Source organism: Aegilops tauschii, chromosome 4 (genome assembly GCF_002575655.3).
Source record: "Aegilops tauschii subsp. strangulata cultivar AL8/78 chromosome 4, Aet v6.0, whole genome shotgun sequence".
NCBI classification, from domain to species: domain Eukaryota; kingdom Viridiplantae; phylum Streptophyta; class Magnoliopsida; order Poales; family Poaceae; genus Aegilops; species Aegilops tauschii.
In genome coordinates, this window is record NC_053038.3 from 510,138,964 (window position 1) to 510,166,372 (window position 27,409).

At 40.6% G+C, this 27,409-nt stretch overlaps 1 protein-coding gene across 1 annotated transcript in view; it reads right to left on the minus strand.

The window, feature by feature from the left end:
- LOC109735075 (callose synthase 9) overlaps positions 1-22,509 on the minus strand; it is a 34,319-nt gene extending 11,810 nt beyond the window's left edge. Inside the window, exons 1-30 of the mRNA XM_020294275.4 lie at positions 22,047-22,509; positions 21,375-21,472; positions 20,828-20,991; positions 20,572-20,695; positions 19,363-19,473; positions 19,150-19,275; positions 18,088-18,177; positions 17,098-17,195; positions 16,895-17,012; positions 15,793-15,918; positions 15,603-15,679; positions 15,449-15,527; positions 14,517-14,633; positions 13,397-13,499; positions 13,170-13,293; positions 11,959-12,136; positions 11,789-11,841; positions 11,642-11,702; positions 11,477-11,558; positions 10,570-10,619; positions 9,209-9,295; positions 8,595-8,680; positions 8,498-8,522; positions 7,521-7,615; positions 7,365-7,446; positions 7,098-7,258; positions 6,893-7,013; positions 1,944-2,041; positions 1,758-1,848; positions 1,501-1,661 (exon numbers count right to left, since the gene is read on the minus strand). Coding sequence (XP_020149864.1) covers positions 1,501-1,661; positions 1,758-1,848; positions 1,944-2,041; positions 6,893-7,013; positions 7,098-7,258; positions 7,365-7,446; positions 7,521-7,615; positions 8,498-8,522; positions 8,595-8,680; positions 9,209-9,295; positions 10,570-10,619; positions 11,477-11,558; positions 11,642-11,702; positions 11,789-11,841; positions 11,959-12,136; positions 13,170-13,293; positions 13,397-13,499; positions 14,517-14,633; positions 15,449-15,527; positions 15,603-15,679; positions 15,793-15,918; positions 16,895-17,012; positions 17,098-17,195; positions 18,088-18,177; positions 19,150-19,275; positions 19,363-19,473; positions 20,572-20,695; positions 20,828-20,991; positions 21,375-21,472; positions 22,047-22,245 — 3,185 coding nt within the window. The 5' untranslated portion in view covers positions 22,246-22,509. The remainder of the gene's footprint in view (positions 1-1,500; positions 1,662-1,757; positions 1,849-1,943; positions 2,042-6,892; positions 7,014-7,097; positions 7,259-7,364; positions 7,447-7,520; positions 7,616-8,497; positions 8,523-8,594; positions 8,681-9,208; positions 9,296-10,569; positions 10,620-11,476; positions 11,559-11,641; positions 11,703-11,788; positions 11,842-11,958; positions 12,137-13,169; positions 13,294-13,396; positions 13,500-14,516; positions 14,634-15,448; positions 15,528-15,602; positions 15,680-15,792; positions 15,919-16,894; positions 17,013-17,097; positions 17,196-18,087; positions 18,178-19,149; positions 19,276-19,362; positions 19,474-20,571; positions 20,696-20,827; positions 20,992-21,374; positions 21,473-22,046) is intronic.
- Positions 22,510-27,409: the final 4,900 nt, after the last annotated feature.

The following is a 27,409-nucleotide window of genomic DNA, read 5'->3' on the forward strand; positions in this document are numbered from 1 at the left end:
AAGATTGAATGAGTTATACTTTATGTATTACTTATTCAAACCACCAAGAATATGGAATCATACACTTGTTATACAAAGTATTGTTAATTCTATATACTATTTGTACTACAAAGGCATGATATGAACAAGAATATGGAATCATACACTGGTGTTTTTTTAACAAAACTACATATTTCCAATATGTTATCCAGTATGACATCTGATATGCCAAAGTCAAACCAGTATGAACTTAATATCCACTAACTGAGATAATACTTTGCTTATCCTTGTACACATTAGTGGATATACTAATAAAACGACCTAAGAACATATACTGCTCCTGCCCCTCAGGTGCTTTCATGCCAAAATAAGGTGCAAATGGTCATGAAAGAATTGAAAACAAACAATCAAGCATCCAAAAAAAATGATCTGTAATATGGCAAACATTAGGAAAAACAGAAAAGGAAACAAAATCTCACTTTAGTTTTTTCTTTATTTCCTTGCAGTCAGAATTTGTTTCTCTTTTAGTTTCACCATTTGTATATAAAGAATACCTTTCAAATTTAGTGGCATGGTAGATACATTTTTTTGTCAAACTTTTGAAATAAGTGCACCGTATTTGCGGAGGGGGCTGTAGAGAACAGCTGTGTGGCAGTAACTTTAGGGGAGAAAAGGACATGGCGCTACAGATAAGAATGACTTGGACAAGAAAACAGGAGATTACAGATGAGAATGACTTTATTGGTTGCTTTTGCTTAATTCCAAATAGTATGTGCAGCACATTATATAGACCTCAAGCATATATCACTTATAATAGTATCTTATCTTAATTCTTTTTTGCGCAAAAAAAAGGCATCTTCTTATTTAGTACAAAGGCAAGTTCGGTATACAAGAGCTTGAGGACGTGGGGCAAACAAAAAATAAACTAACAACACGCACATAAAACCTAATCCCATAACAGGATACTTATATTTATCAGTTGGAGCTCTACCAGGTAGGATGTTTAGCAGGGTCGGCTTAGCTGTTGCTTTACACATGAATAGGAGCAGTAGAAAACTGATAACCACTGCATGTGCTCTCAGTTTTCCAAAACAAAGGACAGTTTTGGTCAGCGTCTGATTAACATCAGCTAATTCTAGATTCTTGTTATAAATTACTTATGGGAGAATGGGCCATGGCAGCACTTTCTCCCCACTGTAAGATTTGTAGCAACATGTGCAACACATAGTATCTCAGTGTATCATTATTCTTGGCTTGTTTTCAACTAAACATCCTACCGGACAATATTATTAGGAAATACTGAAAATCAAAGGGCAGTTGGTTTTAACCAGTTTCTAGTGACAATCAGCTCGTTCTTGCTATGTTATGGGGCAACCTTAACTTGCAGAATTAATTATATTGAAGTTTAAAAGGTGGAAAAAGCAGTTTGCAGCTGTTACTGTTATTAGAACCTGCAGAGAGTGGAATCAAGTGCGGTGGCAGTACTGCTTGAGAGAATATTAAATGCTAAAGAAGCCTCACCTAAAGGAAAGCATTTCTGAAACAGGCCTTGCAAGAGGCATTTGCATGAACAGAGAGTTCGTGAAGAACTGCAGTCTCCGGCTGGCTTCCAGGTTTTTAGGAACATTTGCAGCTGATTCCTTGATGGTCAGAAGTGAATGCAATCGTTTGATCATGTCCTTCTGCATTCCATTATATCAAGATATATTTAAATAAGAGCTATAAAGAGATCAAAGCTAACAGGAAAATATCAACTCAACAAGATCATACGACAATACCAATCCAGGTTCATTTGGCCACTTGAGATTACTGAAGAGGCGGCCTTCGGCTCTTGCTCTATTTATCTGACTCCAATCGTCAATGTTACCACTAACATTCATAAGCAAAGGGGATTAGAAATGAAATGGCACAGCAGCATACAGATCTGACTAAAAGGTTAGAACATTATAGACAAGATAGCAGACCTCAAATCAACAAAAAGCACTTCGTGATGAACAACTTCATATAGATCTTGAATCGCATTAACTGCCCCCTTCTTCATATCAGCAGATTCCGTTTCTTTCTGCAAAACATCATTTCAATTTTCAACAGTTGTATAAACTAGTAACCTGTTCTAAACACCAGACTACAAAGAGTATTTTAGGAGCGGGGGTTAAAATGTTTGATCCGGTTTGGGAAAAGATCTGTATCGTAATTGACTACTTTCTCCGAAGTCCTGAACACCCTTGAACAAAACCAAATAATACACTTTAACTTCTAAAACTTGAGTGCATGGTTTTTGAGTCGCTGATTAGTCGCTGTATAGTCGCCGACTAGTCGCCGACTAATCGCCAAGTCGTTTTCCAAAAATCAGGGCGACTCGCGACTATACAGCGACTTATGGCGACTATACAGCGACTTTCGTCGACTATACGCTGAGCCGCAGGGCTCGCGGCGACTCGCCAAGTCGCGACTCAAAAACCTTGCTTGAGTGAATAAGTAGGTAGTGTTATGACATGCGGAACCAAACTACCGCAGATGCAGCAGCAAAAACATTTTTTGGGAAGCTCCTCGTGTTCTCTCCTTTGCTGCTGCAAGTCCATCTCCAGTCTCCATCCAAAGCCATAATCATGTTGTCTAAGGTAGTGATGGCACTCAGCAGCGATGACAGACAAAGATAAACTCATTTGCGAATGGAACAGCCTGGTGCGAGGTAAAGAACATGGATGAAGCTGGGTTGCTAATCAAGGCTGACAAGGAGGCAAGTTGGGGAAGCCTCCAGCGGAGGTGAACTAAGTGAAGTACAGTTGGGCAGGCTCATTGATACGATGCCAAGTATTGGTGGTGGTCAGAAACTACAGTGATTACACTTCAGTTACTACTGATGTGTAATGTTTCTTGCTGAGAAGAGTTAGATCATTAGCAAATTTATATAAATAATTAATGCATGGCAACGATTAAGAACTAGGGCTTTTTGGGTTAGAAAAGGCCAACATTGCTCCATGATTTATAACATATGATTTCACCTATTTCTTGGAACCAAACAGCCTTTCTCACAAACCAAAGACTCAAAATTACTGCATTATGTGTTCTTTTTCATGAATCAGTTACCAAGTAACTCGATCCTTATGTTTGTATCACAAAAGATGTATAAGAAAAGTTGTCTTCCAAATGCTAATAAGATATAACACTACCAACAAACTCACATCGTTGGTCTAGTCCTAGATAGTAACAGCACTGTAATGGACTTGTGTAAACGAAAATAGACAGCACACTCCAGTTTATCTTACAGGTGGTAGTTACAGGTGGTAGATAACTAGCCTCTTTATGCAACAAAGCCTTTAGTCCCAAACAAGTTGGGGTAGGCTAGAGCTGAAACCCATAAGATCTTGCAACCAACTCCTGGTTCTGGCACATGGATAGCAAGCTTCCACGCAGCCCTGTCTATTGCTAGTTCCTTGGTAATACTCCAGTCCTTCAGATCTCTCTCTATGAACTCCCATGTCAAGTTCGGTCTACTCCGACCTCTCTTGACATTATCAACATGCTTTAGCCGTCCGCTATGCACTGGAGCTTCTGGAGTCCTGCGTTGAATATGCCCAAACCATCTCAGGCAATGTTGGACAAGCTTCTCTTCAATCGGTGCTACCCCAACTCTATCCCGTATATCATCATTCTGAAACCGGTCCTTCCTTGTGTGGCCACACATCCATCTCAACATGCGCATCTCCGTTACACCTAACTGTTGAACATGTCACCTTTTAGTCGGCTAACACTCAGCATCATACAACATTGCGGGTCAAATTGCCGTCCTACAGAACCTTCCTTTTAGCTTTTCTGGTAATCTCTTGTCACAGAGAACACCAGAAGCTTGGCACCACTTCATCCATCCGGCTTTGATTCGATGGTTCACATCTTCACCAATATCCCATCCTTCTGCAGCATTGACCCCATCGAAAGGTGTCCTTATGAGGCACCACCTGCCCATCAAGGTTAACCACCTCCTCCCCGTGCTAACAGTACTGAAACCGCACCTCATGTACTCTGTTTTAGTTCTACTAAGCCTAAAACCTTTTCCAAGGTTTGTCTCCATAGCTCTAACTTCATATTAATCCCCGTCCAACTATAATCAACTAGCACCACATCATCCACAAAGAGCATACACCACTCGTTCATAGCAGACCCCTGGTGCAGTCCTATTTTAATCGGAAAGCAAAAAAGAGAAGGGCTCGAAGCTGACCCCTGGTGCAGTCCTATTTTAATCGGAAAGTCATCAGTGTCGCCATCACTTGTTCGAAAACTTGTCACAACATTATCGTACATGTCCTTGATGAGGGTAATGTAATTTGTTGGGACTTTGTGTTTCTCCAAGGCCCGCCACATGACATTCCACGGTATCTTATCGTAGGCCTTCTTCAAGTCAATGAACACCATATGCATCTCCTTCTTTTGCTCCCTGTATATCTCCATAAGTTGTTGTACCAAGAAAATGGCTTCCATGGTCGACCTCCCAGACATGAACCAAACTGATTTTTGGTCACTCTTGTCATTCTTAAGCGGTGCTCAATGACTCTTCCATAGCTTCATTGTATGGCTCATCACCTTAATTCCACGGTAATTAGTACACCTCTGAACATTCCCCTTGTTTTTGAAGATTGATACTAATATACTCCGTCTCCATTCTTCTGGCACCTTGTTTGCCCGAAAAATGAGGTTGAAAAGCTTAGTTAGCCATACAATGGGGATACACACCTCAATGCGGATACAATCACGGTCCATCGCCTTGCCTCCTTTCATCCTTTTTAAAGCCTCCTTGACCACAGACTCCTGGATTCGCCGCACAAAACGCCTCTCATCGAACGGGTCGTCCAGTTCAATGGTAGAGCTCTCATTCTCCCCATTGAACAGCTTGTAGAAGTACTCCCGCCATCTATGCTTAATCTCCTCATCCTTCACCAGGAGCTGGTCTACTCCGTCCTTGATGCATTTGACTTGGTCGACATTGCTCGTCTCCCTCTCTCAGATCTTGGCCATCTTACAGATGTCTCTTTCACCTTCCTTCGTGTCTAAACGTTGGTGGAGGTCCTCATATGCCTGACCCCTTGCTTCACTCATAGCTCGCTTTGAGGCCTTCTTTGCCACCTTGTACTTTTGTGTTGTCTACACTCCTATCCAGGTAAAGGCGTCTGAAACAATATTCTTCTCTATCATAAGCCTTTCGGACATCATCGTTCCACCACCATGTATCTTTAGCTTCGCTTCTACTTCCCCTGGACATTCCAAACTCCTCTGAGGCAACCTTACGAATGCAAGTCGCCATCCTCATCCACATATTTTCGGCATCACCTCCTTCCTCCCAAGGGCCCTCCTTAATGACCCTCTCCTTGAATGCCTGAGCTACCTCCCCCTTAAGGTTCTACCACTTCGTTCTAGTTACTTTGGCACGCTTATCCCGCTGGACACGAATCTAAAAGCAAAAGTCAGCCACCACAAGATGCTGAGGGACAACACTCTCCATGTATCACCTTACGACCTAGGCAAGCATGCCTATCTTCTCTTCACGAGAGGATGAAATCAACCTGGCTAGAGCGTTAACCACTACTAAAAGTCACTACATGTGATTCTCTCTTTTTAAAGAGGGCGTTAGCTACAATCATGTCGTAGACTAGAGCAAAGCTTAAGACATCTTCTCCTTGATTCCTGATGCCATAGCCAAAGCCCCCATGCACCCCTTCAAAACATGTGTTAGATGTACCAATGTGGCCATTGAGGTCTCCTCCTATGAAGAGGTTCTCGCCAATAGGTACACTCCTAACCATGTCCTCCAGGCCTTCCCAGAACTCACTCTTGGTGTTCTCATTGTAGCCAACTTACGCGTTGATAACATTGAGAACTAAATCCCCAATTACCAGCTTGACGAGGATAATCCGGTCCCCGCGCCTCTTGACGTCTGCCACTCCATGCTTGAGGCTCTTGATGATCAAGATGCCTACTCCATTACTGTTTGCAGCCATACCCGTGTACCACAGCTTGAAGCCGGTATCCTCCGCCTCCTTCGCCTTCTGCCCCCTCCATTTGGTTTCTTGGACGCAAAGGATATCAACACCTCTCCTCACCGTTGTATCAACTAGCTCCCGAAGCTTACGTGTCAGGGACCCTACGTACCAGCTACCTAAGCGGATCCTCCTAGGCTCGGCTAGCTTCCTTACCCTTCACATTCGTCGAGTCAAATGCGAAAATAGCCTCTTCGTGCATACATAAAGAATGTTTTACTGCATATGCTTGAATAAGGGACTTCGATCACATTTCACTCCAAAGCCAACATGTCAGAAGTGGCCCAAATGGACATGCTAGTGTTCTAAGTCATGGCTATACAAGGAAGTGCAAAACTGGAAATGTTGATAAGAGTTGTCAATGCCAATTAAAGGACGTGGACACCATATTTTATATAATAAGAAAATACATCCAACACTGGCAGCCACAGGGGCAGATCAAAATGGTGTAGGGAATGTAGCAGGTTTCAGCAAAGCTTTTACAGTACCAGTGACATCTAGCTTGAGTAGATGCACTCTTGCTATAGAATACAGGAATTCTAAAGAGAATCTAGTTCTAGCAAATGGTACAGATTGGATTTCAGCCATGAATAAGGTGATCTTCCGGCAAATATGGCCTATACAAGCCATGTAACTGAAAAGGGAATGCTAGGAGGTTTCAACAGAGCTTTCGCAGTACCAGGGATATCTACCTCAGTAGACAGTGAGCAAGCTAAATCATATATCCAAAGAGAATCTAGTTCTAGCAAATGGAAAAGTTCGGACTCCAGTGGAATAACGTGATCTTGCCGTAAATATGACCGATACACACATGTAACTGAAAAGGCACCCAAAAGGCACACCACAATATTGATGTATTCAAACTAAATCATAATATTTACCAGTATTCCCGCTACAGCAACAAGCTTGGCAATGACATTAGGCAATTTGCTGAAATGAATATCACTCTGGATGTTGTTCTTTGAAATGCTTTCTTGAATACCATCAAAAATCCTTTGCACCCTAAAAAATTAAAATACTTTGCAGCATAAAAAATCTGCTGAAGAACACAGGATGCAAATAAATAATGTTCTAAAAAACCATTACCAGAGATGGCCTTCTTTATCTAGAATAGATGACAGGATATACTTGATGCTATGAAAGCACTCCTCGACAGCATATTGCATATATTCGTCCTTTGAGATCCTTAGCCAGAGTTCATCTTGTGAGTCGTTGCAATCGACTGCAATATCTTTGGCCAAAAAAACCTGCAATGAAAGGGCAACTAATCACTAAAGAGACACTAATCAGAGACGGCACGTGGAAAATATGCGAGGGAATACTATTAGAAGTTAAATTTGGTTGACTTTTGACCTTGCTGGCAAGCAAAAAAAGTGGCCACTGCACAATTGGAAGACCGCCTATATTCTTGGGCATCAAGAGTAAATCCAGTTCACTGCAAAAGGGTCAAAACATCAAGCTATGGCTTTCAACAAAACAATAGCACAAATTTAAAAGAAATGTGCTTACGTGTTACTAATGTAGTCCTCTTCCCGCAAATTCTTCACAATTTCATTCCAGAAAGGAGCGAATCTAGATGCATCAAGCTTGTTTAGCTCTGCTTGCTGGTAAATTTGGATTTCCAGTGTCAACATATTTAAACTAAAAACAAATAACTGAGAGAAAACATGGTATATTTATAATTTGCACACAAAAAGACAGTTTGTATTACCGTACTTGTTTAAGCGAGAAATAGCAATACAGACACAAAACACTTAGCCATAACTGTCATAACTAACAAAAGCTTAAACAACCATGAGGAATTTACGAGTCCAGTGCAAGGCATACAGGACAAGCCAAAAACGAAATAAAAATTACGATATCTAGAAAACGCTAAAGAGAGGGCATCACAGGTGTAAGGCATAGGAAGCAGAGATGCTCGTGTAATGGAGGAGGATTAGGACTGAGCAAATACTCAGACAGCAGGAGGAGGAATGCCTACCTATTTAACTTTTAGTGGAGAATTGGCTATTTTGCACAGGTACATATAACAAATATATTCACTTTGTAGGAACGAAAATATTTCAAGTCTGAAGTTCATGCTTTAAGCTAAGGAGCCAGTTGCTAAAAAAAAAAATTGTATAACCGACAAAACAAGATACCACTGGTCCAAAATTTATCACTTTCATGTCCATTAACAGACACAGTTTTGGTAATTTTGACCACAAATATGTGCATAGATTAAGTTTTCACGAGAAAATTAGACTGTATTTGTCGTAAAAGGTACTTCAATGGTACATTTCTGCATGTTTCTAGTAACATATGAGAGTAAATATCAAGTTGAACCATGAGCTCTTTACAAAACAAAGCTTCTTAACTTGAGGAGGAAATAAATATTGAATTTGGAGAATATATATTTTTTAAAACATGCGATCAGGGATCCACATACAGAAAGCTAAACTGTGAAGGAACAAGTTGTGAAATGCTGGTGCGAAAAAGAAACACACCTGACCAGATGATAGCAGTTGTTTCCTGTATGATCCATCAAAACCAGCTTTAGTGTATTGAAATGAAGTGTAAAAAAACTGTATAAACATTTAAAACCTTTTTGGAACAGCAACATGAAGTTTATCCATGAATACTTCAGGGAACTTCTCAAAGAACCTGTGGACTGCTTCAACAGATCTAATCTGTAAAAATAGGACCACCAGGCAGGATAAATCAACAGATGATTAAACAAACCACGCTTTATCAGCCATAAATATATGAAGAGCTAGGAAAGAAAACATCAAAGTATGAACTATACGCTGGCGGGGCAACCAAAAGTTAACACATATCCATCCAAAATGTAAATATATTTTGCATGTGAATGGTTCATGTGCTATTTATGATTGCATTTCCTTACAGAAGTGCACTTTACCCAAACTAACTACACATAATAAGCTGCCTCCTTAGCTCAGTTGTCTAGCGCCACAGTTGGTGGGATAGCCAACAGGTTCGATTCGACCCCTCATCCTCTATTAACAGAAGTCGGTGGAAGTCTTCCTCCCACATCTTCCCTTTTTTTACTAATTACACAGTGATAGTCCAATAAAATCATCTTACAAAAAATAACAAAATTTCCCTTGTAAACAATAAGAGTAATAGATCTTCCAGAAGCAACTTATGAGAAAATAACAGCATGACAATTAGCATAAAGCTAAAGTTTAAGGACTAACCTCTCCCAGGCGATCACGTGCACCAAGGAGGAATCCAACAATAGCAGACATGATAGTGTAAAAAACATGGATGTCCAAAAGATAAATCTGCACAATAATATTCGTCTTATAAATATGCATTTCATATATTCACTGCACATAAGAAGCAGCTACCTGCACAATCAGCCCAACAGAAATAAAAGGAACAAGCAAGCTGATGGAATAGGCATAGGCACGTTTAGCCTCCCACGAGTCTGATCTTAATTATCAAGGTTGCATGGTGATTCAGCCAAATAATATAATTTGCCACAGAAACAATATTTATCAGTTTGTTATCTATCCATGTACTAATAACCAGCATGCCAAAATAATGATATAAGAAGATAATTTACCATCAAAAAAGATAGGCGAAATATGTTGTAATATTACTTATCCTATGGCTGCTGGCAAGGAAACCATACTTTTGTTCAGGTCAGACGCTATGTTTACACCGCGCGTCAGCTGACATCTATGTGGTAGTTCAACTACTGACTCTAGAGAACTTTCAGTCTACAGCACAGAATTCAAAATTCATCGCCTACGCAAGCGGGGGCTACATGCACCGGGCTGCCCTTTTTTTATGCTCTATAGACCAGGATCAAGTAAAGCAATGACCACAACTGATATCATCAGCTAACCAATATGCAGTGAGCACATCAGCACAAGAGCACCCATGTTTGACCTGGTAATGTTGGGTTTAGGCCCACATGGTTTAATCCTAGTTGTGTGTGAGTTGCACATAAACACTGAGGAAGCGCCCATAGTCAGCCACTCAAGAAGAATGGAAGTGTATGGGCTCGATGTACATAAACTGACTGATAATTAGTTAGTGTTCTTTTAGTGTTACAAATTCCAATGCCTTGGAAATACCTTCTGCACATCTGCTACATATAGCCTACTTACTCCTTTGTCATCCATAGAAGCTCTGTACAAGTATTTTCTCTTGTTGGATAGTAAGGACATAGTTTATCCGAGTGGTATCATGTCACTAAAGAAGTGTATCTGTGCATTTCTACCAGACTATTGAGCTTATTAGGCGTGACACACTGGAACTGATACCAAATTATTGTCATTCTTTGGAGTCCTGCGAGCTGGAGTTGTGTCTCCAGTAAGTTGTGCAATGTTTCAACAAGACCCAAAGTTACACTGAAATGATAGTCAAATTAATTCTTCTAAAGGAACCTTATTACATTGTCATTTCGAAATACCATTGTTAATGATTGTGTAGTGCCATGGATCATATATCATACCTACAGTTCAATAAGTCGGAGGGGATGCATGTGAAATAATACTATAATGGTACATAATGTCAACCAAAGCTATAAGGAAAAAAGGTTACTTACTGAGGCCACTGGAGCCCATAAAGCAAGGATTGTAATCGCATTATGGTTATCTGCAAGCATTCCAAGAACCAATACAAAAATTAAAATCTGGGCCTACAAGCTCACTTCAGAATGATAGAAATTGCATACAAGTTTTGCACATCAAAGGGCACAGCTTAGCGCATCACACTGGGATAGCAATGGAAAAACATGGTGGCAAGTTGCAACATAACAGACTTAAGAGATTAAGGGCACTAATGTTTGGGAAGAGATACATTTTTCAAGAAAAAATATTTCCAGATATACAACAGAACCCAGAAGGCACGAATATTTGCAAAGAGATTTAGAGGCACTACTCTTAGGCCTGCAAATAGCAGATTTTTGTTCTATCAATATAACCAAACGAAATATGCTCATGTGTTTTCTCAAAGAAGAAACAAGAAAGAAAGTTGAATATCCATTTCTGAGCCTGGGCTCATCTGCACTCTATGAACAGTAAAATCAAATAAATACTCAAAAAAATCCAAAAAAAATTGTATGGAAGATGTTTCAGTGCGTGAGGTCCGTGCAAAATTTCAGTTCGTTTGGACATCTGAGTAGCTCTCAGCAAAAAAACAAAATCGGTCCAAACAGTACATGAACAGTACACTTTCACAGATCTCAAATTTGTCTTTTGCTGAGCGCTACTCAGATGTCCAAATGAGCTGAAACCTGGCACGGACCTCTCGCACTGAAACATCTATCATGCGAAAAAAATCAGAAAATTTTGAACATTTCAAGTATTTTATTTGATTTTACTGTTCATGGCGGGTGTAGATGAGCTCAGGAGCCAAATCGCCCCTCTCAACCAAGAAAGTGAACTATTACTATGATCAATTGATGCTAAAAATGACAGTGTAATGATGGGATAAAGTGTGTATATACTTACTCTTTGAGACAAAGTCATGCCATTGATACTGTAAGCCTTTGAAACTGATTATCAGTCTTGTTGGTTTTACAAGAGGTTTGATCTGCATAAGAAAGCCAACTTTCAAATACAAATTGATGCCGGTATAAGCAGAGAGCAGAGTTAAAACAGATAAACTATACTTTCCTGGAGGAAATAGGTGAATGAAAATTTCGCAGCAAAAATAACAAGCCAGAAAGCGACATATCTGCACAGTAAATCAAGTTAGTGATGATGTGCTTCAAACATGCCAGCACAATCACAGAACTATGCTTCAGGGTTAGACCAGATTACTTGATATAATCTAGAGGCCTTTCATGCAGGCCTCTTCCAACATAATTGTGTTCCTTCAGTATATAAAAAAAAGTCAGACATCAATAACATAATCTAGAGGACTTTCATTACAAATGTTTCTACAGAAAGGCAGCTTTTAGATAGTCCGAACGCGTGAAAAGGGACAAGACCTGATGCATCCACTTGGCAAGGCGTACAAAAGACCAGCTGTAGCAAGCATTGGTAAAACCACGGCAGCAGGGAACACTCATGAGTAGGCTGATGATTATCTGGAAACCCGCATACGCGCTGATTACAACAACATAAATCTTAAAAGGTGCAGATTGCACCCCATCTTGAAGTGCCTTGCTGCAAAAACGACAAGTTATTAATACTTTTACTGAAACTGTGTAAACACCACAAAGGGATTTTCCCCACACTTAGATACCAAGTAAGGAAATCTATTAATAAGCTTGGGCAGAAAGTTTTGCTAAATATTGTGGTCATGGATGCAAAGGCGAGTAGGTACGAAACAACTAAGTTTTTCATCCAAGTAAACTAGCATAAGCATTAGAGTTGACATCAAAGGGTCTCAATACTTTGCTCCTCGATAAGTAGAATTGTCAAAATACATACAAAAACGTTTGGATGGCTAATGTGATAGTTTCATCAATAAAACTGAACTGATGCCCTGGTCCACAGGCCAGTTTTAGTATTTTTATTTCAGAAAAACAGAAGAGATGTTCTTGGGCCAACCTGCTATTAACTTTTTCAAGCAAACCACATAAAGCCTTGTTCTATCCATCTTATTCTCAGAATTAAGATGTTACACTTAACCAAAACCGTCAAAAGAGATGCAGAATGCCAGAAACTAATGGAGGGTGGTTTGCATAATGACAAGCTTCAAAGGGCATACAAACCAAGTCAAGGTGGGCCAGACATCACAATTAGGTACAAATTCGATCTTTCTACTGTTGGCCATCATGTCCTTATATTCAACACAACTAAGATCATAGATATTTCAAATGACTAACAGAGAACCATTAATCCTTTCTTTATAAAAATGGTAAGGCTAACTAAATGTTAGCCATTAGTCCTTATGCTTGGGCCTTAAGAACAGATCATATTCAACCTACCAATTAAGAGTGCCAGGGAACATTGAGGGCACCAGGTCAATTTTTGGCATACTAAGTTTCAGAGATGTTACAAAATATTATTATCTGTTTTTCAACAGCCCAGGATCAAACGCTTACTGATTGAATCCCGGGACAAGATATGTTCCCAGAATTTCAGTATTCATCCTGAGCTAGATGATAAGATCCTTAATGGAACGATTCAAACAAATTATCCAGTTACATAGTGAATTATTGGCAATTCACTCTGGGCAGGCATCGAAACTTACATATATAGGTAACAGATGACCAGTGAAGACGCAGTAAACCAACAGAATCGCCAGATCACTCTAGTAATTGCAGAACCACGAGATGTTGAATAGGCGCCATACATCATTAGAATGTCCAATACACCTTCCGCAAACAAAACAAAGAACAGGAGCAATTAGTCGCCTACAAGAGAATTTATGCAAAAGATCACACTGCTATGGTAACAGAAAGGTTTTTTGGTACAAACTCTCGATAAATTCCATTATGATATAAGTTGGGCCAAGGCTAAGAAGTTCCAATACAGTATTTGTGTCAAAACTGCCATTGTTAAAAGCAATGATAGTAAGTCCCTGCATGCACATAAACAGAACCGCACTGTTAGGTGACACAACAGGCACGATAAAAGAATTTAAAAATGACAAGAAAGCACAATAGAATTTTCAAGGCAAGGAAATACCATCCGAAACAGCAATAAAGAAACACGAAAAGTTGTGCATCTCTCCTACTGAACATAATTTTTTAAAGTCTTAACTGTAAATGCATGAATTTGTATGACGATGAACTCGCATGTGAAAAGAATACACGTTGGTCAGCAAAGCAGTATCATACTGCCAGTGTAATGCATGGCAATGAAGCATATAAAGAGAAGTCCAACTATTATTAGGTTATACTCCCTCCATCCCAAAATAAGTGTCGTGGTTTTAGTTCAAATTTGAACTAAAATGAACTAAAACCACGACACTTATTTGGGGACGGAGGGAGTATGTACAAAAGTAAGCTTCTGCAATGTCTCTGTAAGGCTAAATCATTCTTCACTCTAAAAAGCTGGCTCCTGATTCAGCATTGCCTTTAAGCCACATCACCTTTAAAATATTGTCATTATATTGATGTTAATAATAAATACTAATAATTGGATCATAAATTGCTAGAGGGGTTAACAAGAATGGGCAGCTTTAGAGGAAGGGTGGAAGTTTCTATCAAATCATGTAATATTTCATGAAAGACAAATACACAGTTCAAAAAATTCATGGGAATATTTTCTGTAAATATCATTCAACAGACCAGCAGCAAAGCACAGTTGATACTTCCAACAGACACTAAAGTGACACTATCCTAAGACACACACACACTCATGAACTGTGCCTCTAAAAGACACACATTAGTTTAAAATATCCCTTATTATTCCCCTTCAAAATACAAATCCCCAAGACACAAGCCTTTAACCAGAGTAATGTGCCCCTGGCACCTCCCAACTCATGAACAGAACAAACCTAAGACACAGACCACAAAAGTTACAACAGAAAGGGTGGACATTTAAGGTGAACCCAAAGCAGAATACTGAGACCGTTGTAGGATAATTCATGTACCTGAAACATCAATAGTAGGAACATCCAGAGGCGGTGAAAGCTATGGTAAAGATGCAGAAAAGTTCTGTGCTCCACGAAAGATGTCTTTCCGTAATGATGATTCCTACTTATCAAGCCCTGTAAAAGAAATTGCGCCAACACAATTTTTATGAAAACTACCAAACAATTCATAAAATATATAAACAAAGAAAAAATATCAAAGTATTCAACATAGCTAATGATGTGTACAGCATTCAAGAACAAAATTCGTCGATTCTAGGATTAGGGCCTGTTTGGCGAGAATGTTGGGTTTGTGTTGGTAATTGCTGAAAGATGTTATGGCACTGATAAAGCATAAAATGGGAATATATTTCATAACCTAACAATGAAAATTCCAGATCCCTCTTCGTTGCACACAATCCAAATCGCTACTCAATACTCACCTCCCAATACCATGACAATCCTCCCCAAAACAACAATACACAAGTGAACAAAAGACAACACTACTGTCAAGCACAGCAGAACAGCAGATCTCCGAGTTCCAACGATTCTGCTCAACAGTAAACCTCGTCAAACACTTTGAGAGCTGGCGGGTAACTGCGCCACAGTGGCAGCCCTCATTAGGAAAGCAGGAGCTAGGGAGCAACACACCAGAGAAGCCACTATGACGGTCTTAGCTGACCATGTCAAGTAAGGTAAAGAGAGTGGCTGGGACGCCGGGAACAAGTGATGAGCTACCAAGACCCTCAAAAAGAGTGACAGTGGCTTACGTGGATAGATAATAGTGCAACTTAAGTCAGAAAAGAAGATAAACAATATCCTTGTGACTGACAGTCATACTAACAAATAATCATCAAACGAGAAAAAAAAAGGATCCCGTAACACACATTTATTAGTTTAGTTCCATCTACTGCAAGATCCAAAAATCTTATATACAGTTAATGCAAACAAACCTGTTCTTTCCTACTAGGCTTTGAGAAGAATGGGTTACTCAGTTTCCACGGCCAACCCAGCTGAAAACATTTCTCAGACCTAAAAGAGAGAAGCAACAGTATTTGAAAATAGCAACAGAATAACAAAATCCGAGAGCTCAATTGATCCACCTACCAGAAGAACTCATTGAAATCATCATAGTTTCTCCATGCAGAATGTGCTGCCCGCCCATTGTCATTGTTGCCTGCTTCCTGCAGTAGAACCACCATTCAGACATTTATATAGGACAGAACATATCGAGTTAGACTAGCTGATAACCCTTGAAAAAAAAGTTAAGACTAGTTGATCAAGCAGCACCACTTACAGCTGCAACGATTTCATATAGAGGATAAATGACTTGGTCAAGAAATGATACGCCATCATTAGAAATGCAGCTTCCAGCTGGCTCAGCAGTCTGTTTCTGCATAATCACCTCTAGTTCTCTTGCTAGCTACAAAATTGAAAGGAAGCAGGAATTTCAACAACAAAAGTTGAAATTTGGCATCATTTACAAATTTAATTGGTTAGAGATCATCTATACATTTAACAGCTGCAACTGAATATGCAAGAATGAAAGAAAAATTGAGGTTAGTAATCTACAAATATAATAAGATGAAGGTTAGCCATGCGCTTAATTTTAATATAATATGCTAACATAATTTGCTGATTTGTTTGCTCCTAAAGATTAAAGATGATCACCTTAGAAATACATAAGGCCGAAAAGCCTACAAGCCTAGAACAATCCCCAGCCTTACAAGCATGCCAACGAGGTAATAGAGCAATTAAGGAAGTGTAATTTGTGCTCCTAGGAGTTTGCTCCCCCACTGTCAAGAATAGTTTGACTATAATGTATACTGTTAAGCTTCATGCACTAGCCAACGCAACCAAAAGTCCGGACCTTTCCATCAGTTCGGACTTCTGCAATTTATCCAAAAATTGCTGGTAGCTCCCCTTTGTGTCCACGTATAGGCCTCTTGAGTCATACGTGAGTTTCGCGCGCCATCACTCTCTTCCTGTTGCACGTGTTGACTTGTCTTCCCCATCACACGTGAGAGGGGATGTGACAGTATATGTGTATTGGACTAGCCCTTATCAAAAGTCCGAACTGATGGAAAGGGCTAGTGCAATCCACATATACTTCTTGTTGTTGCTTTTTTTAATTTGATGCGTGTTCATACTTGAAGTGCACTTTTAAGTTTGGCCAATACAAGTACCATCCAAACATGATTCATCCAAGGGCCTATGTTCAAAGTAAGCATAATAGCACACAAATGTGAGGCTTGCGCGAGATTCTTAAACAAATATACAAGAGACAAGAAAAAATGAGTACTCTCATGATATTCATGCATGAAAGAAGTAAATGGAGGCACAACATGCACCAAAATAAGCACATTGGAGAATTTGAGTAGAATCCTCTACGGACTTACATGATGAAATATGTAGCATAAGCCTTCTGGAAGAAATCGTACGTTGGCAGCCTCTCCCCAGATCAAGTAGTATAAACAAACATATAGCAACTTCTTTTCTTTGGTCAATGATTCAATGCTAACAGAAAACAATGCAGTCGCTTGGTATTTGTAACAAATAAGGCAAGAATAAGAATTGAAGTGCAGAATATAAGAAATCATACTTATTCCAGACAGGGCGTAGTGGTAAATAGTTGCACCATTTTATGTAGTTATCCAGGGACTTGGAAAACACAACATGTACAGCACCCTCGTCAATTTTCTAGCAACAAATGAAAACAATGTTAAATACCATGCATAAGCTCAATCAACACGATAATAAGGCCGGATGAAAAAACGTATTTAGCTGTTACCATATTTTATCACATGATGGAAGTAAAAGGATATGCTCTGAAGTGTCATCATACATGGAGCAAAAATATCATTGACTACAGTAAAGAAATGTTCCATAAGCATTTTAAATGGCACCTGATTTGTGCATGGGTTAGGAGGCAGTAAGTCCTGCCCATATAAATAAGGAACAAGATCCCAATAGTGGGGATTAAATTATATGTACTTTTTAGCGAAAAATTATACTATTTGTTAGGGACTCACTATCTCTTGATCATTGTGTGTTTCAAAAAATGCCTCTTCTTGATCATAAAGTGTTTCATGCGTTCTAAAGCACTAGACAAAATGCCTTTTCTTGGTTAGGAAGACAAAAGTGCTGAAGCGGAAGTGAGTACATGTATGAGTAAAACAATACACAAACAGGAACATGACATATCAACTTATCACCAACAAGAAAGAAGAAAACATATGTATATGTTGCTATCAGATAGCGAGCTAGGTAAATCCAAAAGAAACTGTTCGGTTCATACACAATAGAGAAAACATTGATCGGCCAAGTACAACTATGTTGGCACAAGAAAAAGGAACATCAATAATAAGTTAAAACACCTAATGTTTTGTTCAGGGTGATAACTTGTTCCAAATTCTAACTAAAAATTCCAACTGACGTATTTTAATATTTATTAGGACAAAAATCATTTAACTGGCCCGGGAAGGAGGGTATAGCTAAAGGAAAAAAAACAAATATATTCACACGTGGTCTCCTGCATGCTCTCGTAATTAAAAAAACAGAACAATGAGCTGAATATATAGTGTGCACACACCGGTTCATTCCCTGATAGTTTGCCTAATCGAGACTGCTCATTTGCCAACAGGTGAACAATGTGCTCCCGTTGATTGCTCACATTGTCTTTCTGCAACCACAAGATCAAGGGGGTTATCACATATTTCGATGAAAGCATCAACATTATGTAGCATTGTCATTCTATAATGGATCAAGAAAGCCCAGATAAGTTAAAAGGGGTGTGTTAAGTTTGAACCGAAGACAGCCGTGCCAAGGATTTGATTGCCCATGTTGAAGCCAATGTTGGCAAGAAAATACACTGGGAGACTACAAGCAGCTAAAGGAGCATGGGCATACCCAATTTGGCAACCATCCAAACAACGGCCATAATCTTGGGCATGACCAAATAACTAAAAGGATAGGTTTGGTCAGAAACCAAACATACCCCAAGTGCAAGGACCAAGAGATATTATGTATCGCAACCTGTATTTCTATTTCCATCTTAGAAATCATAGAAATAACACATAAGTCAATATGCTTATTTTATTCCTGCCTCATTTTCCATAACAGCTTCAGTCATACACTCGTACTGTTACACTAGGATGCAAGTTTGGCTCCACAAATATAATTGTTTATTTATCATTTATAAGTGTGCACAGTTACATGCTAAGACACTATATTATTCACCAGCGTGACTTGTAAATATATGCATTGCCTTATTTTTCAGTTAAATGCTCGATGAAATGTACATCAGCGTACAAAAGAACATGTGATAAGGATAACATGGGAAGTATTAATCTCAACATCTCAAGTAATGTTGAACGGGTGCACAATTTAACATAGTTTCCAAGTTTGCAGTATCCAGAAATATGCATATAGCATAGCACATTTACTATTATATCAGTTAACCCATATAGTTGAGTACGACGAGCAAGCAATTTGCTGATTGCTAATCAGAATTAGTGTTTGTCCCTCGGGTTGGCAACTAAATTTTTGTTGGCAGATAATAAGGTAGTTCATCAAGCAGTAAAAAGATTACAGCAGTAACTCCACAGAAAATGTAGGCTAGCTTACACAACAGGTGAGCCACATGCTAGCTAACCTGAAAACCAAACACGCAGTGCAAAAGGTCCAGCATATCAGAATTCCTAGCATCAGGAACTGAAATGGTATTCGGAAGCCTGGGCAGATCCCTATGGTACTGCAAAGATGATATTGCTGCCCTCACCTGAAATTCAAACAACGTTACAGGAATATAATCACTACCAGATCTAAAAACTGTAAGAATAAAAAAAGACCAGGCCCTGAACTATACCTCTGGAAAAGTGACAATTAGGTTAGTTGTAGACAAGGAATCTAGAGGAATGATATTATACGCCACAACATCCTCTGTCCTTGCCGCATCCTTTTGCATGACTTTTTTCATCTGAGTAGAAAAGAGTGCATTACTATTTACACACACAAAATAAAATAATGGAACATTTATTTTTGCCAAGTAGGTTCAGAAGGTGGGAGCAAAACTGAACAGGCACGGACTCATAATAATCGCACCACACTTGAATTCAGTTATACATTAAAACTTTGTTCGCAATTCAATTTATGGTGCTATTGATACACTACAGTTTATAGTTAAGATAATGGTCAGGTAAAGAGCAATGCCTGCTAAACAATGGAGTTTCTTTGCACAGCACCTTATACTAGAGACGTGGGCAAGAATAAACGAGTAAGGAAACTACACCCTGAGGTTACACAATATGCATGGGGCCAATATGCATGTTTTTGGTCAAAGTAAATCCTTGAGACAACTCAACATTATATCTGTTAAAGCTCAATAAAATAACTGAAATCTTAAAGTTAAAGCTTCTGTCTTGTTAATCTCACATATTTGATACTTCTACAAGATACATGGTTCCTGAATATTTGTTAATCCACTGCCGCTGGTAACAGAACATATGAATGTACAAATAACAGTAGGTGAGGTCACTCTTTTAGTTTTTAAAAAGATGAAAATACTTTCATTATCTCCATGGTGGCACTCAACCACGTTACAGTAAAAGGAAGTACTCCCTCCTTCCCAAAATGTTGGGCGTCTAATCTTTTGCGTGCAATCCCAGAATGTAGGGCGTGCATGTCTTCCTCTCTCCTTCCGTTACAACCATAGATAACGATAGCTAATTTTCTGGGAAGGAAAACGATCGCTGAATGGGTCTCCATTGGAGTTAGCCCACGTCATCTCCCTCTCTCTCTCACTTATCTCCCCAGTCCCCACGAAGGCACCCCACCTGGCTTTCAATCCCATGACAGAGGAGTTCGTGAGGAGTAGAGGAGATCAAGGGAGGCAATTTCCCTCTACCAGCCAACGACAGCTCAAGTAACGAACGCCTGCGCTAATTTTCGTGCTGAAACACTAGACGCCCAAGATTTTGGGAAGGAGGGGATACTGTTAATATTTTCTCTGATCTTTAAACATTTGAATGAAGGAGAAACGAAGTCAAGAATTAATCATCAAGGATAAGAACAAAACCTCTTCAGAAATCAAATTTGCTGCATCCTCAGGGGAAATTTCCTTTGTTATATCCTCTATTACTGACCATAAGACCTTGAGAGTTGCAAGTACTTTTTTGCGCTTAAGTGTTTTGCGCTCCAGCCTGCTCAAATAACAGTAGTGTAAACACCACAATGCTAGAAGTTGAAGTAACAACCATGCTTAAAAACAGCATGTCTCAAAAGCAAAAATGAATTAGAACTTTCAGCAAGGTCTCCATAGGAGGAATACATACTCTCCAAGGTTACCGCTGAACACACCAGATTCCCTCAGCTTCATTTCGTCGTCACACAACTCGTCAACTTTATGTCTTTCTCTGTAGAGCTTATAAAATTCTTGCAGTTTAGCTATATCCTGGCTTCGGTCTATAGCACCACCTTCCCTCTTAGCTAGTTTTTGCTAAAATTTTGAGAAAGACAAAAGCACTGTTAGAAGATGTTTTACTTTCCCAAACAAAGAAGTCTACTGCAATTCAACAAGTCATGGTTCAGGAGATGTGGTGTGTGATTTGATTCAGGACTGAGATTGAAATGCAAAAGCCTTCCTGCATGCCCAAGGCAGTCATGAAATGTTACAGCTCTGATTGGCAAGCAATACATAAAAAAAAGTAAATTATAGCTTATTTTAGAACGTCCGCAGTCAAACATTTGTGAACTACTAGATTAGTGACTAGTAACATAGATAAGTGTGTCTGAATGGTCATGTAACAATAATAATAGTAGATTCACCCCCAAAAACAAGAAAGGGGTGAGGAGAGGGAGTAATGGCAGACATGTGCATACCCGGATTACTGACATTAAGCCGGTCTTGAACTGAAGCACACCTCTCCCTTCGCTATTTGGATCCAGATTTTGGGCGAGGGCATATGCGTGCTCACACACTGCTCATGGAAGTCGAAACATATTACAAGACAATACCACATTGCGAGTAAAAGTTAGATGCGCTAAGGAACTTAATTGCTATGGAAGTCAAGACATATTACAAGACGATAACATATTGCGAGTAAAAGTTAGATGCGCGAAGGAACTTAATTGCTCAGATATAGTCCAGATCATTTCATCAGCGTTGTGTTTGCTTTTCTCAGAGAACTGCTAGTTTAGTTTCTACTAACATATCTTTGGTCTACCAAGTGTGTTCAGTGGAGCAAAATAGCTGAAGCATGGCAGGCGAATTCTGGTCATGGCAATGTCGTAGACAGGCAAACTGTGTGCCAAAGTAAAACGTGCAATGGGACTTAATTGCTCAAACGTTAGTGCGAATCATATCAGAAGTGTTGCGTTTGCTTTTCTCAAGAGCACTGGTACTTTGTGCTAGCATCTCTTGGGCCCAAAAGGTGTTTTCAGTGATGTAGTAAAAGGTACGGCCCAACTATGAGAGGCGGATTCTGGCCATAGCAGCGTCGTGGACAAGCGGCAGCAGGCAAGGGTTAGAAACGGTGGTGGAGGGGGCCTTACGAATCCTGGCGACGGTGGGGTCCTCGTCCTGGATCTCGTCGGCGGCGCGGAGCACCTCGTCGATGTGGGTGTTGTTGCCGAGCGAGGAGGGGACGTTCCCGGCGATGCCGCTGGCGGGGACCCCGTAGACGCCGCCCATCCGGTCCCCGCGGAGCGCCGCCCGCACCAGGCGCTCCCAGTTGGCCTCCGCCCTCGCCATCTCGCCGGGGCCCCTGCTGGATCTGCACGCGCGCGCGCTCTCAGAGGCCGCCCCGCATGAACGCCCGAGCTGCCGGCGCGCCGAGCTGGCGAGAGAGGGAGGGGGGCGATCGGGGGCTAGGGTTTGCGCGTGCGCGCTCGAGCTGGGGCGGGGCGGGGCGGGGGTGGGGAGGAAGGAAAGGGGATGGGGAGGGGGGAGGGGAGAGGAAATGCGGCAAGGAAAAATCTCAAAACCTCTCTCGGCTTTCTGGCGAGACTTTTGGTTTGGACTGGAGGATGCGATCTACCGCCGCTCGCTCCAGGTGGAAGAGGAGGGGGAGGGGAGCGGGGTGGGGCGGCGGCGTGTGTGAAAATCGCACCGCGCGGCTCGGCTCGGCTCGGCTCGCAGGGCGCCGCTTGCTTGCTTTCTGTTGCTTCCGGCCCCAGCTAGCGCGTGCGCCTGCGCGCCCAGAAGAGGAAATGCTCAACGCGGAAGGACCCGTGTGCGCGTGCGACCGCAGTTTGTGTGACTGACTGACCTGAGACGTGCGCGGCGGCCGGGCATGTGTGGTGCGGCGCGGTGCCTCGGTCGGTCCGTCAAACAGTGCGACGACCACGCGCCGCAGACTGGGGACGCGCATTTGAAAGAGCCTCCCATTGCCATGCCTAAAAACCTGTCCCGTTGGAGCTTTTTTTTTGAAGAAAAAAATGAACAGTTACGGGCGTGTTTGATAGGTTGCGTCGTTTTTTTTAACTATGCATTGGTTGAGAAAATGCGGACAAAAGAAAAACATATTGTCTTGGTGGCCAAGGATGGCAAATTCCAGTAACACACGGCAAGTTTCGGTTAAAAAATAAACTAAAGCACGAAATTGTCATGCTTGCCAACTAAATTTGTCATTCTCGCATAACTAAACTTGCCATAGAAAACGTTCGGAGTTGCCATGTGCTCGTACCAGACGTGTGGCACTTATCAGGGTCCATCATTTTTTCCTGACTTTGGTGGCATGCAATGGGCTGGTTTGATGCACTACGCGGTGTTTGGTTGTGCACGGCGCAATCAAAACATTGTTTCCGTTCTAGCCAGTAAACAAATGACAGTTCATCCTAACTACTAAGAAAAAGCAGTACAATTTAACAGTGTTAAGGCTAAATAGGGGAAAGTCCATCGATGTTGAAATAGGTGTAAGTCCTTCGTCTTCTTCTCCTTCTTCATATCCTTGTCTGACATCTGTTTGCCTGCATCGCCTCATTCTACTTCATCTTTTTGTTATTTCAAGCTTCATTGTCAGATGCCTCCACACCATGGTCAAAGTTTTCAACATTATTAGCCATCGCATCTTCCTCCTCCGACACAAGCTCATCACAACCTCATTGTAGGATCCAGTTTTGGAGGATGCAACATGCAAGAACAAGCCTAACTTGAGTGGGGAAGTGTGGAATGGTTTCTGATCCAGGATCTTAAATCTATTCTTCATAACTCCAAATGCCCTCTCAACTATGGGTAGAGTGCCTCAGATTGAACAATTCCTGTTCAGTCCTAGGATAGTTCTTGAAAGAGAACTCGTTCGGATGGTACCTATTTTTTCGAATGGTGGAAGACCACCAGGCCGACATGCATATCATCTTTTAGAGGTAGAGCTTATCGCCGGGGATATTGATGCCATCAGGTCGAGCCGTGATGTCAGCAAGAATATTAGCATCGAGGGCAGATCCCTCCCAGCCAGATAACACAATGTGAACGTCACATCGAAATCAACAACAGTAAGCACACTCTGACTTGTGTATTACTTTATACCCCTATATGTTGTAGCATGTGACTTCCGCCCCTCGCAGTCGCATGAGTACCAACTCATTGCACCGATGCAATCCTGGAAGTGGCATGAAAACATGGTGGTATGGTTGTATTAAAAGGTGGCATGAAAACATGGTGGTATATAGTTTTTGAAAAAAAACACAGATTTAAAAGAAGTTCAAGAATTTAAATAAATATTGTGCGAATTTGAAAATGGGTTGAGATTTTTTTAAATCATGAATTTGAAAATAATTTGATAATTTAAAAAATAATAAATTTGAAATAATTTATGAATTCAAAAAGCTATTCGGTACTGTCGCTAGTTTGAAAAAAGTTCATTAATTCGGAAAACATGAATTTGGGAAAAAACTCGGGAAATAAATCGCCGATTCCACTAGTTTGAAAAAAGTTCACGAATTTCGAGGAGACATAAATTTGAAAGTAATAAGAATATCTAAAAAATGTTCATGTATCCGATAATGTTCAGAAAATAAAAATAAATCATGCATTTAAAAAATAGAAAAAGGAAAGAAGAAAGAAGAAAGAGAAGGGAAAACAGAAAATAAAAAGAAACATAAAAAATGTAAACTAGTGAACATGCAGATAAAAACAGGAAAGAAATTGAACAAGAAAAAACCCGGGTGAAGGGACATTCTAGGATGTTCCCATGAGGCGGCTCATTAAGGAAGAAGGAATGGGCTGTGCCGCGTGAAACAAATAGGCGCTGAAACGCGGAGGGCGCCCGAACAGGTCGCTGGCGCCCACTGCAACTCCTTCTTTGGCCGCCCACAAAGGAAAGACAACGAACAAATAACACAAAAAATGCCACTTCTGATTGATAATAGCTCTAACAGTATAAGAACAAGTGTGGCCGTGTTATTTTTTAATAACTTAGATTTTTTATTTTTTAAGGAAAATTACGAATTTGAAAAAAATCACAATTTTGCGACAAAAGTTCATCATTTTGGAAGAAAAGTTCACAAACTTAAAAATAGTTCATCATTTTGAATAAAAAATCACAAAGTTAATAAAGTTCAAAGATTTTCAAACACATTTATGAAGAAGTGGGAAATAGTTCATTGTTTTTGCAAAAAATCATCAAATTTGAAAAAAAATCATAAATGTTGGAAAAAGTTCATCGATTTTGAAAAATAGTTCATTGATTTTGAAAAAGTTTACAAATTTTACTAAAAAACATCAATTTTGAAAAAGTTCATCAAATTTGTAAAAAAATTCATCACGTTTGAAAATAGTTCGTCGAATTTGATTTTTTTAAAAAAATTCATCAAATATGAAGAAAATGTTCAAGAACTTGACAAAAAGTTCATCCAATTTGATAAAATATATTTTTTTAAATCATTTATTTTGGAAAAATGAAGACAAATTTGAAAATTTCATCGAACAAGGAAGAAGGAAAAAATAAAAACGAAGTAAAGAAAAAAAACAAGATAAGAAAATTATGGAAGGATTGCGCTCTATTTTTTCAGTTTATCAGAAAAAGGAGGAAAGCAAATAGGCCGGGCCCAACTAGCACGCCTTGTAGGCGACCGTTTGCACAAACAATAAGAACGGGCGCCTACAGCGCTAAATAGGAGTCGGCGCTGAAACGCACAGGCCTCAGGAGGGCAAGAACTACCCTTGTTGCGATTGGGTCTGTCTTTGGATTTTTATTTTTCTGTGTTCTTACTTTGTTTCTTTCGATTTTGCTTCGTTTCTTGCTAATTTTTTTACTTTTACCTTCTCCCTTTCATTTCCTTGTATATTATGTTTTATTCATTATCTTTTGGCTTTGTGATTTATTTTTTATAATATGAACATTTCATTATTCGATGATCTTTTCTAAGTACACACTGAACATTTTTAATACACATTAAACATTTTCTTAATATAAATAAAAAGAAAAATACTAATATGGAAAATGCTTCATTCCTACCGGCGGATACTCGGAAGAAATCGGCCGCGCGTGTTGCCGTTCAATCAAACTTGATCGTAAGGTACGAGTTGCAATCGCTTTTCTGGAAACATCCGGCTTGAGCCGTTCTTATCCTCATATAGTCAGCCCCCACCAGATCGATCCATCCCGTCTCCTAATCTGTTGGGAACGTAGTAATTTTAAAAAATTTCCTACGCACACGCAAGATCATGGTGATGCATAGCAACGAGAGGGGAGAGTGTTGTCCACGTACCCTCGTAGACCGATAGCGGAAGCGTTATCACAACGCGGTTGATGTAGTCGTACGTCTTCACGATCCGACCGATCAAGTACTGAACGTACGGCACCTCCGAGTTCTACACACGTTCAGCTCGATGACATCCCTCGAACTCCGATCCAGCCGAGTGTTGAGGGAGAGTTTCGTCAGCACGACGGCGTGGGGACGATGATGATGTTCCACCGACGCAGGGCTTCGCCTAAGCTCCGCGACGGTATTATCGAGGTGTAATATGGTGGAGGGGGGCACCGCATACGGCTAAGAGATCTCAAGGATCAATTGTTGTGTCTCTGGGGTGCCCCCTGCCCCCGTATATAAAGGAGCAAGGGGGAGGCAGCCGGCCAAGGGGAGAGGCGCGCCATAGGTGGGAGTCCTACTCCCACCGGGAGTAGGACTCCTCCTTTCCTTGTGGGAGTAGGAGAAGGGAAGGGGGAAGGAGAAAGAAGGAAGGGTGCGCCCCCCTTCCCTAGTCCAATTCGGACCAGACCATGGGGAGGGGTGCGGCCACCTTTTGAGGTCTTTCTCTCCTTTCCCGTATGGCCCATTAAGGCCCATTACGAATTCCCGTAACTCTCCGGTACTCCGAAAAATACCCGAATCACTCGGAACCTTTCCGAAGTCCGAATATAGTCGTCCAATATATCGATCTTTACGTCTCGGCCATTTCGAGACTCCTCGTCATGTCCCCGATCTCATCCGGGACTCCGAACTCCTTCGGTACATCAAAACTCAATAAAACTGTCATCGTAACGTTAAGCGTGCGGACCCTACGGGTTCGAGAACTATGTAGACATGACCGAGACACGTCTCCGGTCAATAACCAATAGCGGGACCTGGATGCCCATATTTGCTCCCAAATATTCTACGAAGATCTTTATCGGTCAGACCGCATAACAAAATACGTTGTTCCCTTTGTCATCGGTATGTTACTTGCCCGAGATTCGATCGTCGGTATCTCGATACCTAGTTCAATCTCGTTACTGGCAAGTCTCTTTACTCGTTCCGTAATACATCATCCTGCAACTAACTCATTAGTCACAATGCTTGCAAGGCTTATAGTGATGTGCATTACCGAGTGGGCCCAGAGATACCTCTCCGACAATCGGAGTGACAAATCCTAATCTCGAAATACGCCAACCCAACAAGTACCTTTGGAGACACCTGTAGAGCACCTTTATAAT